This window comes from Pipistrellus kuhlii, unplaced genomic scaffold (genome assembly GCF_014108245.1).
Source record: "Pipistrellus kuhlii isolate mPipKuh1 unplaced genomic scaffold, mPipKuh1.p scaffold_m20_p_3, whole genome shotgun sequence".
NCBI lineage: Eukaryota > Metazoa > Chordata > Mammalia > Chiroptera > Vespertilionidae > Pipistrellus > Pipistrellus kuhlii.
The window spans coordinates 87,690,419-87,705,132 of NW_023425529.1; the positions used below are offsets into that span (position 1 = coordinate 87,690,419).

At 41.1% G+C, this 14,714-nt stretch overlaps 1 protein-coding gene across 1 annotated transcript in view; it reads right to left on the reverse strand.

Annotated features, from left to right (window-relative positions):
• FLT1 (fms related receptor tyrosine kinase 1) overlaps positions 1-14,714 on the reverse strand; it is a 192,028-nt gene that overhangs the window by 42,843 nt on the left and 134,471 nt on the right. The window contains exons 16-17 of the mRNA XM_036456250.2: positions 6,393-6,499; positions 1,316-1,448 (exon numbers count right to left, since the gene is read on the reverse strand). Of these exons, the coding sequence (XP_036312143.1) occupies positions 1,316-1,448; positions 6,393-6,499 (240 nt within the window). The remainder of the gene's footprint in view (positions 1-1,315; positions 1,449-6,392; positions 6,500-14,714) is intronic.

Genomic DNA, 14,714 nt, shown 5'->3' on the forward strand with positions numbered 1-14,714 from the left:
TTATAATTACTTTATTATGAAATATTAAGTAAACAAAATAGTGAAAAATTATAAAATTCTTGTCTTGTCTGCACCTACGGCACACCAGGCAACAGTGTGCCGCGGAACAGCGGTTGAAAAACGCTGGCCTAAGAGAATGAGAAAAGCATTTTCCTCTCTCTGTCACCTCAAACCTCCCCCTCCAAAAATGCCAATATTTTTAAAAAATATAGTTTTATTGATTTCAGAGATGAAGAGGGAGGGGAGAGAGAGAGAGAAACATCAATGATGAGAGAGAATCATTTATTGGGAGCCTCCTGCACACCCATAACTAGCATATATTCAGAATCAAACCTGGGACCTTTACTTCGCAGGCCGAACCTCTATTCACTGAGACAAACTAGCTAGGACCCAATATCTTTTCATTGTATGACAATGACTTGCATGTAGGGGGAAGAATAGGCAGTGCCATTGAATTTGGAACAACAGGCTCTTTATACTGAGTGAGAAGCTCTGGGCACACTGGATGCATGGCCTCTTTTCCTAGTTCCAGTTATTCTGGCATACATCAGAATGAGTAGAAAACTTTCAGAACACACAAGCCAAATATTTTGGGTGGGAGTAATTGAGGTTCCCACTCTTTGTAATAACTGGGCTGGAGAATAATTTGCACTGTGATGTCTAAGCTAGAGGAACTTGGAAGTAAGCTGAAGGAAAACACATTTGCCTGTTGTTTACAGTATCTGTGTTACCTGGAAAGCAACGGTCCTCACTTTTCAAAAGTGAAACTTAAGTGACTCCCTAAGACTTTCTTCTCTGTTTGGACCTTTTGAACACCCAGGAAAATTCAAAGTATGTAACTGATAAATTTGTGCAGAGTGGTTTTTGATCCACAACCTTGAAGAGTACCAACTCTTTCACCAAATGTTTGATTTTACTGTGCCTACTCATCTTGAATTTCTTCCCATGTCAGAAGTTTCTACTTCTCAAAAATGTCATTAATTAATAGCACCTGTGCTTGTAAGGCTCCCAGTGGAACTAATCTTTCCTTTACTTATCTACTTATATGGAGATCTCCTTAGAAGGAAGAGACTCAAATATTTTTGTGTCTGCTGCATAGAGAAGGTGCTTGGTAACTGTTGAAAGAATGAACAGGTGCTCCTTGTCCCTTAAACCATCCTCTCCACATACTCATAGACTCATATACCTCTGTGTCCCTCTCCCTTGCTAGGTTGTGAACTGTTGAGGGTAGAATCCAGAATCTAGCCTATTTTTGCATTCCTCAATGCAGTAAGTGCTTAGTATGGCTTAGGAATCTGTTGAACAAATACATTACCTAGCTTAAGTCTCTCCCGGGCAAATTCCCACTTGCTGGCATCATACGGGAGCCGCTCACACTGCTCATCCAGGGGAACTTCATCTGGGTCCATTATAATTGATAGGTAGTCAGGTTTTATTTCAGAAGAAGACTGAGAAATAAAGAGATCCCAAAGTCATCAATGACTTAAAAAATCTCTGATTGCCAATTTAAAACAATACTAGGCAAAATCTCCTGCTATTTTGGTTCATTTGGTTAAAACATATGATCAGGTACAGAAAGTAGCACACATATATGCATATCACACCTGAGCATGTGATTTCTATCAAACAACCCTTGCTGTTCCTGCCTTGCATTTCTGTAGTATTATCTAATATAATAAAAGCTTCATATGCTAAGTGTCCGACTGTATTACTGTTCGACCAGTCACTATGATGTGCACTGACCAACAGGAGGCAGATGCTCGGATGGGTAGGTTAGCTTGCTGCTGGGATCCAGCCAATCGGGACTGGTAAGATGGGCTGGACACAGCCTAGAGCCCTCCCATGATCCCTTCCGAGCCCCAATCATGCATTGGTGGGGTCCCTTGGCCTGGCCTGTGCACCCTCTTGCAATCTGGGACCCCTTGGGGGATGTCGGAGAGCGAGCTTTGGCTCGATCTCCACAGGCCAGGCCAAGAGACCCCACTGGAGCACTAATCTGTGCATAGGACCTCTAGTCACAGATGAAAGGTCCTCAGATTCTCCAGCAACCTTATTTACTTGTTCTGCAAAGCATTTTAATAAAATCATTCCACACAAGGACTAATAATAACTTTCCATGGTCATTCTGTGTAAGCAGAAATATGCATTACAAATAGGCTGACAGTGGGGATCCATGATTGTGGTTTTCTACATGTGCAAGAAAGGATAGAGGTGGTAAAGTAAGCTCAGGGTCTACCTCCCTGGGACAGCCTAGAGGTACATTTCATATGAAGTACTTAAATATACTCAGAAGGCCTGACCACTTAGCTGCCTGACAATGACCATAGGGTCCATGAGTGAGATTAGAATAGAATTTACCTTCAGTAAGAAACAGAAGTTGATTATTTCAAATACCAATGAGTAAGACTTACACATAGCAACATTCATTCCAAGTTCCTTTGACCATTGGTAGGACACCAAATAAATAAGTTGTATATAGAGTAAGTAAGGTGGACATCTGCCTTCAGGGGCATTTTTTTTTTTTATCTTGGTAATGCAAATCAAGCCCAGAAAAATACTCTTTTTTCAGATCATAAATAACTGAATTTACATTTAGTGTCTAAATTCATATCCATGAGTATATTTCCTGTTAGTTAATTGCAAAATTGATTGTATTTCTGTGGGCAGGACAGAAAGGAAGTATGCTTACCAATATAAGGTGAGTTTTGATAACTCTTGCCAGAGTTATGTAAATTTCATTTAAATGAGTGTTAGGGCCTTTCCCTTCAGTGCTTTCCCTCAAACAGATTAGAATTCAGTAGAGAGGACAACCTCTCCATACACACCATGTCACAGTCACCCACATTCTTCAGCCCTTACTCATCCCATTCTGGGCTGTCACAGCTCACCTCATCCATCACTTGCAATCAGTCTCTTTCTCACAAAAAGTATTACTAAAATGTGTGATAAATAGCTCAAGGCAGAAAGATTTGCCTGGCCTCCTTAAAGAATGGATAACAGAGCAAGAGAGGGAGCACGGTTGTCGTGAACTGCATTTGCCACCGGTATTAGACTGGAAGGGCCCAGTCTGTCAGACACTGGTGGGAGTCTGTAAGACTGTAGGGGAGTATAAATTCCTCTAACAGGAATGTGGGGTGTTCATTAGAGAAGCAGCAGAAGTTGGTTTTATGACTAAACTTTCCAATGTCCAATCCCTAGCCTGCAGAGAGCACGGAATTGCTGAGTGGGGCAGGGAACGTCTTGGGTTTGTCAGGATGCAAGGGGAGGTTGGCAGTGCTGTGATGGAAGCCGGGGAGCAGGCAACGGAAGACAATCTCCCCACGTGGCCCCCGCGGAATTTTATGGTTTATCTCAATAAGGCAGATGAGAGGAAACACCAAAAATGCTCAAAACAAAACAAAACAAAAACCTTTAAGCAAGGGCTTTGAGGGGAGTGTGACAGTAGACTCTTAGTTGACAAATATTTGCTCTTTCAACTGACATTAACACTAAGCAGTAATAGGTGCTTGGCATGAAAATTGCACAGCTAATTGCTACAGGGCCCAGACACTGAGCCTCATGCTTGGATTTGAATCACAACTCAACTCCTGACCAGCACGTAACTATGGGCAAGCTGCCTCACCTTTTAAAGCATAGTTGACTTATCTGTCAAATGATGGTGCTTTACTCATAGGGCTGTTGTAAATATCAAGTGATTAATTCATGTAAAGCTGTTAAAATAGAGCCTGGTATACAGTAAGCATCAATAAATGTTGGCTGTAATTATAACACTGGCTTATGCAGAGTAGAGATATAAAGATAAAGTAGTCTTTATCAGTAAGGAATTTACATTGTGATTAGAGAAACCACATGAAGATAGTTTGTAATGCCTTTTTCCTCTTTGCCTCCCACAACCAATCACTTAGATTTTATAGGCATTCTATTACTTGTTCTCATCCTTTCCTCTTCTTATTTTTTTAAATCCTCACCAGAGGATATTTTTTCCATTGATTTTTAGAGAGAGTGGAAGGAAGAGGTAGAAACAGAGAGAAACACAGATGTGTGAGAGAGAGACATTGATAGGTTGCCAGCTCCCAGCTCTCAGGGCTGGGAGCTGGCAACCTAGGTATATGTCCTTGACTGGAATCCAATCCAGGACCTTTCAGTCTGCAGGCCAACACTCTACCCACTGAGCAAACTGGCTAGGGCTCATCATTTCTCATTGACATCAAAATTTCATAGATTTAAAAAAATTTTTTCATAGATTTAAAAAAAATACAAGAGACCCACTCAATTCAGTCCCAATTTGCCCTTTCAGTGTTATTTCCACTCTGCTACTATAAGCAAAGTAACTGGACTCCCTCCCTAATCTGCAGAGTAGTGTATGTGTGTGTGTGTGGGGGGGGGGGGGGTAAAGGGGGGATATATTTTCTGCTTTTTTCCTTCCAGCTATGACCTTCAAAGTCTGTCTCTAAACTTTTCTTTCTATGAAGTGTTTTCTCCTGCTCTCCTCCTTTGAAATCCTATAGTCTTTGTACTCCCTCACAGATTTTGGCAAGTTTTTCCTTTGCTAAATCTCTTTTGCTATATGATGTGTCTCCCCTTTCAAATACTATTATTTGACCTGTTCCTTCTCAAGAATTGTCCTGTCTCAAAACTAGTCACTCCATATAGCAAAAGCCTGATGTTACACATTCATTGTAGAGGAGGCTGCTAGCCTTGCCTCTCTTGCTAACGCTATAAAGTACATATTAGTTTTGAATAGCCAGCCTAAGCCAAACAACCTGGCTTCAAAACTCAGCTCCAACTCTAAATCAGCATTGTGACTTTGGACAAGTTATTTTAATTCCTGAACATCAGTTTCCCTCTCTATTAAACGGTAATAATTACACATTTACCTTTGCATTTTTGGAAGGATTAACAGATACTGCATAAAGAGCTTCCCATAAGCCTGTGCATTAATAAGGGTTAATAAATATCTAGACATTGAGTAGGCCAGTTTGACACATTTCTAGTTTTTTTGATTTTGCCTTCTAAATATTTCTTGACTCTAATCATTTAGACTAAGCTAACATCATTTCTTCTTTGGACTACTGTCAACTCTTTTACTAGGTGACCCCCTGGTCCATTCTCCTCACAGCAGCCAAAATAATCTTTGCAGACACAAATTTCTCACACTTAAAATTGCGTATCTTTGCTTCACAACCCTCCTCCCTGCTCCAAGGCTTCTTACTCCTTTTAGAATATGGACTAAATTCCCTCCTATAGCCTCAAGCCTGCCTGCTCAGGCATTGCAGTCTCCCCTCCCCTCTCGCCTCCCCTCCCCTCCCTTCCCCTCCCCTCCCTTCCCCTCCCCTCCCCTCCCCTCCCTTCCCCTCCCCTCCCTTCCCCTCCCCTCCCTTCCCCTCTCCTTTCCCCTCCCTTCCCTTCCCCTCTCCCCTCCCCTCTCCTCCCCTCCCCTCTCTTCTCCCTTCCCCTCTTCCCTCCCCTCCCTTCTCCCCTCCCCTCTCCTCCCCTCCTCTCCTTTTCTCTCCTCTCCTCTCTTCTTTCTCCTTTCCACACTTCATGCCCTTTTTGCCACCACTGTGACCTCTGGCCTTCTGTCAGCCATTCATTCTCATGGTGTCCCTCTCTAGCCTCATGCTCTAGCCCCTGCTGTAGCCTCATGCACACTCCTCTCTGCCCGCAACACTTTCCCTGCTTCTTTGCCTGACCTCCCTCTTATGCATCTTTTACTCAGCTCACTGTTGTTACACTTTGCATTGTCTGTGTACTAGATTAAAGTCCCAGACTGTAGTATTTTCTCACCACTGGCCTAGCACTCTGCATAGAGAAGACGCAGTAAATATTTGAGGCATAAGTGGAGGAATGAATGTTGGCTCTTTCCCATTGAATTTCAGAGAAGCAAGTCGTGCTGTAGGCAGAATACAGAAATCTGATGTTCTGAATTCCAGCCTGAACCCCAGAACTGAGTTTGATCATGGGCTCAGCGAGTCTGGAACAGCAGCGCACGTCTTTGTGCTTCTGTATTGTGAGAGATAGTCAGAGGTGGGACTTACTCTTTTTTTTTGTTTGTTTCTTAGCAGAGAATAAGGTTAAGAGGACTAAGACTTCATAGGTCTTATGGTAAATTAAATTTGAAGACTTATTGCATATTTTTATACAAAAATATACTTTTTGTCCCTGGAAAATACGCATCTGTCCATTCTCTAGCTTTTCTTTTGAATATCCCACTTCATGGCTGAGAGACATTTTAATGATTCATTTTCCAGTGCTTACCAAGACAGAGGTAGGAATTAGCAGTCAGGGGAAGGATAGAGTCTAACACTTGTTTAGTGCCTGTCCCATACATCAGGTGAGCATTTTAAATATTATGCAAAAAGGAGCACAGGACTTAGCTGAAATGTTCTTACCCTTTTCAGTTTTCGGATAAAGAGAGTTAACAGTAGCCAGAAGAGGGTCGCAGCCACACAGGTGCACGTCAGAGTGATTAGCTCCAAATTTGACTTTTCTGAAGTTCCTGGAAAAACAAAAACACCAAGGTGGTTAAACAGTGACTCCCAAATGCAGGGTCTTTGTGATTTTATTTATTTATTTTTTAAATATATGTTTTTATTAATTTCTAGAGAATGAGGAAGGGAAAGGGGGAGAGAGATAGAAACATCAATGAGAGAGAAACATCATCAGTCAGCTGCTTCTTGCATGTACCTCCACTGGACATTGAGCCTGCAACCAGGCATGTACCCTGACCAGGAATCGAACCCACCACCTCTTGGTTCCAGGTTCTGATGCTCAACCACTGAACCATGCCAGTCAGGTGGGTCTTTGTGATTTTATAAAAGATGTCTAGTGCCCCTAAATGTTCATTATGGAGAATGCAATCTGCTGGCGTGAAAATCCGTGCCTGGGAAGGTCTTCCCATACCTTCTGTTTCAGGCAGGGTCCACAATATCATCACAATAAACACACATCAATTAAAAGTCCTTCCAGAAATTTTGCTGTTGAATTTGCAAACTTCATAATCCCAGAAATAGCTAATTAAAAATCAGAGGAGAAGTTAAAATGGGAAAAAATTATGGCAGGAACAAAAACTCATTAAAGTGCTAAATCTGGAATATGTTAAATCTCCCTAATGGGTTTTAGAGGAACTTCTAAAGAAAAAAGAAAAAAATACATAAAAGTGCTCCTTTGGGACTCACAACATCCTTCAAAGTAGATTTAAAAAAATAAAAATAAAGCTCAAGGACTGTCACAATTGCCTGCTCACTGCTTTTGGAACAGCCAGGCCAAGGTGCCCCCTCCCCCTTGTCAACTCCCAGCTGGGGGCTCTGCACTAGGCCTCTCCAGCAGTCAGCCTGCAGGGACTGCGGTGAGAAGAGGTAACTGCTGGATGGGATTCTTCCCAATCACCCATTTCCCGGAATCACAGAGATCAAAAGCTGAGCACTGTCCCCCCATGACCAGAAAGAAAAGACCCAAAGTATTCAAGAGAAGCCTCCAGAGAGGAAACTGGGCATCGTAAAGGAATGCCCAATGGGCCAGGATGGCAGCTCCTAGCTTACTGACTCCAGTGGACAGTTTCCCAGGAGTTTCTAAAGTAATGTCCTTATCCTCCAACTTTATTAATAGGAGACAGAGGCTTACCATTAAGTTAGACCAAGAATAAGTGAAACTTACTCTTTTTAGAAATGATGGTGTGGATGGTATCATTTATTGAGCACTTATGTGCCTCACTTTCATAACTGCCCTATGAAGTAGGTGGCAATAATACCCACTTCATAGATAGACATCTTTTTGGCTCTTTGTTTCAATCCAACAAAGATGTATTGAATCCTACCACAGGCGAGGTTCCAGACTGGAGGAAATAGGAAGATGAATGAAGGAAAGTTGTCCCTCTCAAGGCACTCACTCACAAACTGAAGCAATAGATTTAAGGCAAAAAACAAAGAAATTCGATTTTAAAAGTATCTGAGGTTGAAGGAATCTAATACTTTTTTGAAGAGGTGACATTTGAAATGGTTTTGACTTAAAGAGATGAAGACAGAAGAGGGCATTATAGGGCAGAGGGAACAGTATGAGTTAAGACCCAGAATTGAGAAATGATAGGGGCTGATGGTAGTTTAATGCAAGATCTAGGATGGGACCAGATGGCAGAGTATCTGAGCATCTGTGTGAAGGTTCTCTACCCTGAATAATAGCAAACACCCGAGCCGCCTCCTTTTTTATCTATCCAGCCACCAAGTACTTGTACCTCCTGTAGGCCAGAGTCCCTGCAGTGTATCTTTTAGGTTAGACTGGAAACTGACATATTCTCTCTATCCAATCCATAACAAGGCCCTGCCCATTCTACTTCTGTAATTGTCATAATTACTAGTTAATGTTAATAAAGGAAGAGAGCATAGGGAGAGTCAGACATTGTTGAATATATTCACGTAAGGAAGCATAAGCCTGTTTGTTTCACAAGCAAGTGACAGCTTCACAGCCCAGTTAATTGCAGTATTGATCCTCCACGGAGAATAACACCCCTCCTTCTACCCTCCAGTACTGGATTATTGGGGGTACAAGGGAGAGACAGGCACTTGTGCAGTAGAAGTTGGGGTGGCACAGGGGCGGTGCTTGCCTGTCAGTCTAGCTTGGAAACAATGGATTGTCTGAGGGGTGGACCCATTAGGAGTGTGCGAAACCTTGGATTGTTAATTGGCTAGTTTGAAGAAGGTCCAGTTAAAATCCCCAGAGTTCCCTCTCTCTTTCTCTGTGACTTGCCAGTGGGCTTGCCTGTTCTCTCTCCACAGCAATGAACTAAGCTAGCCAGATATTGAACTGAACTGTGCTTTAATATGGAACAGAAACTTTGGGCAGTGGCCATAATTCTAGTCCTGCTGAAGCCAAGATTGGACTTCTTCCATGGTGAGATGAACAGAGATGAAACCTTGAGGGGAATATCCTTAATTTTACATAATAAATAAAGCTTTCCATGAAACCCCATCCTCTCGTGGGGGCTTCAGGAAATTATTTTCTCGCAACACCCCAAGAACTCCACTTCCTGATAACACATGCAAGGCTCATGGAATTATCAACTCCTGTCCTCCTTCCTCACAATTATTGCCCAAACCAAAGCCTGGACACCTGCATTAGTTCCCTAACTATCCTTGACTTCCTCCAGTCTCTCCTCCACTCTGTAGCCTGAGTGAGCTTCCCAAATCCCAAATTTAATCCTATTACGCCTTTGCCTAAATTCCATCTTTGCCACCTATACACCCCCGTCACTGTCAGGATTTAAAAAAAAACAAAAACCTTAGATCCTACCCCAAACTTTCCTATCTCTTCAGCTTCATCTCCTGTTATCCTGACATTTGTTTCCATCATAGAAAAATACTTGTAATTTCTTAATTATGCCAGGCCTTCTGCACCACTATGCTTTGGCTTTTGCTGATTCTCTGCCAGAATGTAAGCTTACCAGTGGCTGAGGCACACCTTATTTCTCTTTATATCCCCACTCATCAGATTGGGTGAATGAGTAGTTATATTATGTTTTGTTTTGTCTCCAAAGAATTTCATGAAGCTTTCAAAGCATTCACGGTCAAATTCCTGTTCATGTGTCAATCCAACCAACATAGGAACACCACCTATATCCCAGGTTCTGTTCTGGGTGCTAGTGTATAATGGTCAGTGAAAGGGCATGGTCTGGAGCTACCTCTCACGTAGTATTAATATGTCACACATACTAGGCATCGTGCAAGTATTGGTTGAGTGAATCAATGAATTTGGCTTCATTTGCTGCTTTGTCAGCTTGTGGTTAAGTTTCCCTGAACCGCATGAAATTGAGAACAATCTCCTTGAAGAAGTTCCAAAGCATGATCACCTTTTTTTGTTCAGTATGCATCTTTTCCATGGGAATATTTTAAGCTCAAATTAATGTAAGTTTGGATTTCAGCCCACACAGTGAGATGTCTGATGCTGCCTTGCTGTTCATACACACACACACACACACACACACACACACACACACACACACGCATGTGCACACACACTTTTTTGCTTATGCTGCAAATAAGTTTTGTGGAATCTGATTGGGACCAGCTGAGGGTACAGTGGCCTTTGGCTGTTGGAGACACTGATAGCATCTTGAGAGGAGATATGTCTGCAGATGCCTCCTGCATGGAGTGCTCTGCTAGAGGCCCCCTCCCTCAATGGGAACGTTCCCACAGCATTCCAAAGGGCAGGAAGTTGACCCCCAAAGTAATTCCATAGTCCTTACTCAGGCAAAATTCCTCATGTGTTTGTGTGCTCTTACACATTTAAAGAACCAACACAGAAAAAAAAACATCTCCAAGATGAACATTTATTAGAAAAGAAAGTCCTATTTAGTCCATTCCTGCTCACTGAATAATAAAATAAGAATTTTAAAAATGCAATGTAGAATCTGTGCTCTATCTCTAACTCATTCTATAGCTCAATCTCTGTCTTTATTGGAAAGCAGCCATTAGGATGACCTTAGGCTGGGTAGACTGACTGACATCAGCAGCATCTCTTCCTGCACAAGTCTTAGATGTTTTCTCAGAGGCCAAACATTCACACACTAGCCTGACTAGACCTGGCTTCAACTTGCTGGTGACAGCTGATGAGCTCAGTGCATGAAACACTCCAGCTGCACATGGCAGGGAAAAGAAGACCAGTGGAAACATGGGTGGGATTTGACAATGACTAGGAGTTAGCACAGGGTCTTAGGAACATCACTCCCATGTTATGTGTGGTTCCAATTTGGTGTAATTTAGAATAGTAGTGGCCGGTGCATGAAAGTCATGCACATTAAAAGGGAATTAATTAGAGGAAATATTTTAATTTTGCTATTTGCCCTTTCTCTATGATAGAAGTGTCAGAGATGAAAGAAAATCAGTAAAGTGTATATGAAAATCTCCCTCCTGGCAGAGTCTGGAGTGTGCCTCGGGACCTAGAGTCAAGTTCCTGTCCACCACTGCAAGCACTTTGAAAATGCAGGAGACCCAGCCAGTATTGGGTGAGACCCAGACCCAGCCAGCCCCAACCCCATAAAGCACGGCCTGAGGTACCTCATCCTGGCCAGGCACCATGTAGCCTCAGGTCCCTGCTGTTTGGTTGTGACGTTATGGCATCCCGACAAATTTGCATATTCCTGTATTATTAGATAAAAACTGGCCTTCCTATAATTTCTGAAGCTTTTTAGGAATCTATACAATAATTTAGAACCCCTCTGAAGGACAGTGATATGTGGAAGTACTGTATTAAAATTAAATTTGAAATACATTTTCAAGAGTAATTTTAGGTAAATATATTTAAAGTTGCTTTTATGTGTCATCAGTTTTGTAGCATACTTTTAGTGCAGCAAGTTAAATGTTTAGGTCAAATAGGAATTTTGTGGTTTGGAACACCATTTGGGTGACTAGAAAAACTATTTACAGAAGGTTTTGTCACAATGGGATTTGGTTGATCATATTGACAAATAATGATGTTAACTAACATTTTAAAAGTTTCTATTATATGCCAGATACTGTTTTAAGTGTGCTAATTCTTACAACAACCCATTAAAGTTGAATTACCATTTTGTAGATAATGAACTAAAGCACTAGGAAGGTAAGTAATTTGTCCAAGGTTATATGGCTCATGAGGAGTGATGCACCTTGCTTTAAAATGGGCCCTCTTCCCCACTAGGCTCTGCTGCCTCGGAGCTGAGAGGCAATTGTGCAGAATGATTAAACATGGACTCAGTTTTCAGCTCTGTCACTGCCTAGGTTCATAACTCTAGACAGTGTCCTAAATCCCTCTGAGCCACAGATTCTCACTTGTAAATAGAAAAAAACAAAAACAAAAACAAAAAACTTCATTAGATTATTGCAAAAGTCAAGGAGGTTAATGCACATTATGTGCTTTTAAAAAAGTTCATTGCATGTTCAATAAGCATAAGATATTAGATCTGAATTAATTCCATCACCATATTTTGAATTCTTGATCAAGGCCAGCTTTAGGTCATTGTAGATATGCAGTCCAAAGGCAGTCATACCCATTTCTCCTCCCCAAACCCCCCACCTCCTCACCCCTGGCCCTCTTGTGTGAAATTATTGGGCAGTCAGTTCAGTTCTCTGGTTTGAGCACTATTTTCTCCTTGGGAAACCCTTTTGAGTTGCCAACACCCATGAGAGAAGTAACCTCAATCACCAACATCATCATGTGAATTAGTTTATCACATCCTTCCTAGTGCCCGGATAGTCAGGGGGTGGATTTGGGGACAGGGTTCAGGAAGAGAGGAGCTGAAATGGAGGACAGTCAGGGATCAGAGGAGAGAAGAACTGAGAGCTGGCTAAGCTTGATAGGTATTAGCTAGATATCCATGACAATTGTTTTGATCTTTTCCTATTTTTTGCTCTTGGAATTTTATGAAACATAGTGTATACTTCCTGCTGTGTGAGGCCTTCCCTGAAATGAAATGTGTTAATGTACAATTACTGTGGCACAAAATTTGCAAATCACACCTTTCATGTCATTTCAAGTGGTGAGACTGCAAAAACCTAAGGCAGTCCTTCTGTGCTGGCCATGATTTTTGTATCATCAATCATCTTCAAAAAAAATGTTTAAATTGTAGTTATTCTTCAAGTTGTTTTCTCCTGTGTATTATAAATACTATTTCAAAACAAGGCCTGACTCTGTTATAAGAATATATTTCTATATATTATGATTATTACTTCCAATAATAATTATAAAATATAGTTTATCTGAGGTCCTTGGATAAAAATGTGCCACACTGTTATTGTAACAGTTCCATTGAGTTCCATGGGCTGTTGAATGCTCTGTTAATTTCAGAAATTATTTTGGTCGATGACAGTTTTGTTGTTATTGTTTTAATATGAGACCGTTCCCTTTGAGAGCTCCACGTGTGCTCATGTGCAGTCCAAACCAAAAAAGACCCAATCGTTACTTAAAGAAGCTGTATTATCTCCACAGTCCACTCAGCCCTTTCAGATACAAAACACCACTGCTTTATCTACGAGTATAAGAATCCTTTTTTAAAGGAAATAAAAAGAGCAGACAGTTTCCTTCCTGGCTAATTCATGAACCTCTTTAAATCTGTTAAACATAGCCACAGACACAACGTATGCTCCTGGTTTCATTTCCTAAACTCCACCTGACAAGATAGGTCAGTGGGAAGGTTCTATTTTCATATATCAGGAAATCAGTCTAAATTCAGGGAACATTTCACAGCCACCAGAGTGAGAAGAATAATGCCTTAGACTCTAGGGCAGGAATCTAATTTCAGTGATAGAACTACTAAGCGGGTGCTGTATTCAACTGTTCTGACCAGCCTCCAAGGATCAAATTTTTATTCAGTGAGCCCAAAGCACTTTCACTCAAGATTGCATCTAACTTATAAAATCCACCTAATGTTAACTTTCAAAAAATTTTCCTACTCAAAATGGCAGGTACCCTTAAATGGAGCTAACCTGCCTCCCTGAAACTTCACCATCTCCCTTCCTGAGTTCTATTTTTTGTTGTATCGAAGACAGAGTCAAATGTCTCCTCAGACTGAAAGCTCCTTAAGAATTTGAAGAAAACAATAGCTTCAGCCCAAGTTGTCTCCTTTTTAGACTAAGCATCCTAATTTCCTTGCACTGTTTTACTATTACTCTCTTAGGATTATGGTTCCACTTATTTATGCTTAGAGATGGGTACAATGTTTCAGGTGTGGTTTGATGATTACAGATCAGGTAATCTCTTTCCTCAGCTAACCACAATTTTTAAACAGAGAATTTGGAAATAGCCATCACTTTTAAAGCAGAGAACAGATACAAAGGAGAGCAAGGGAGAAGGCAGAAAAACTATGAAAAGCAGACACAAGAACTCAAATAGCATGGCAATTGGGCCAATAACCAGTAAAAAATAAATAAAAATAAAGGATAGATGTATATAGTGTCTATAGCTATGTTGCAAACTATACAATTTTTCTAAGTGCTATTAAAAATTAAAGCCACATTAGGGGAAAGAGGTCATGAATCAAAACTACAGATTCCTCATAAAATTCAATGGACTAGACAATAGGAAATATCTAGAATTATTTAGACTTCATTATTGCCAAAGAAGAAAAATATGTAGAAGGTCCAAAGTTGCTCATAACTTGCCGTCTCCTTCCTGCTCATTCACCTTGCCAGTCTAGCACCTGACAAGGCCTCCTTTAGAGATCAGGTCATCATAGCCTTTTGTGCCTCTGTGAACTTCGTTAGCCTTGACTAGCAGCATTGTGTAGTCTGTTTTATACAAATTGTGTTTCTATTGTACCCTTAGGAGGCACTCAAAATGTTTGTTTCATGTGCACCTTACTCTTCTTTCAACTAGGTCTTCAAAGCCCACGGAGGTTAGGTGATTGTAGCTTACACTTCCATATCCTGCATAATCCTGGGCAAATAATTAAGCCATTGCGTTAACAGCACATTGAATTTGGCTTATCTTCAGTGCCATAAACAATATACTGATGTATTTCTTTTATCAGATATTCAGTGGTGGTTTTCTAAATATATGAATCCAACAAACATTTATCGAGTGCTCTGGGATAGAAAAGTGAGTGATAGGCAATAATAAGCATTGCATCAAAGGTACATGGTGTGATCAGTAATCAGGTGTAGAGAAAGTGAATTATAAAAGATGGGTGGATTGTCCAGGGGGAGAATAGATGGAAAGGAAGCCTGTTCAGACAAAAGGAAAAGAACGTG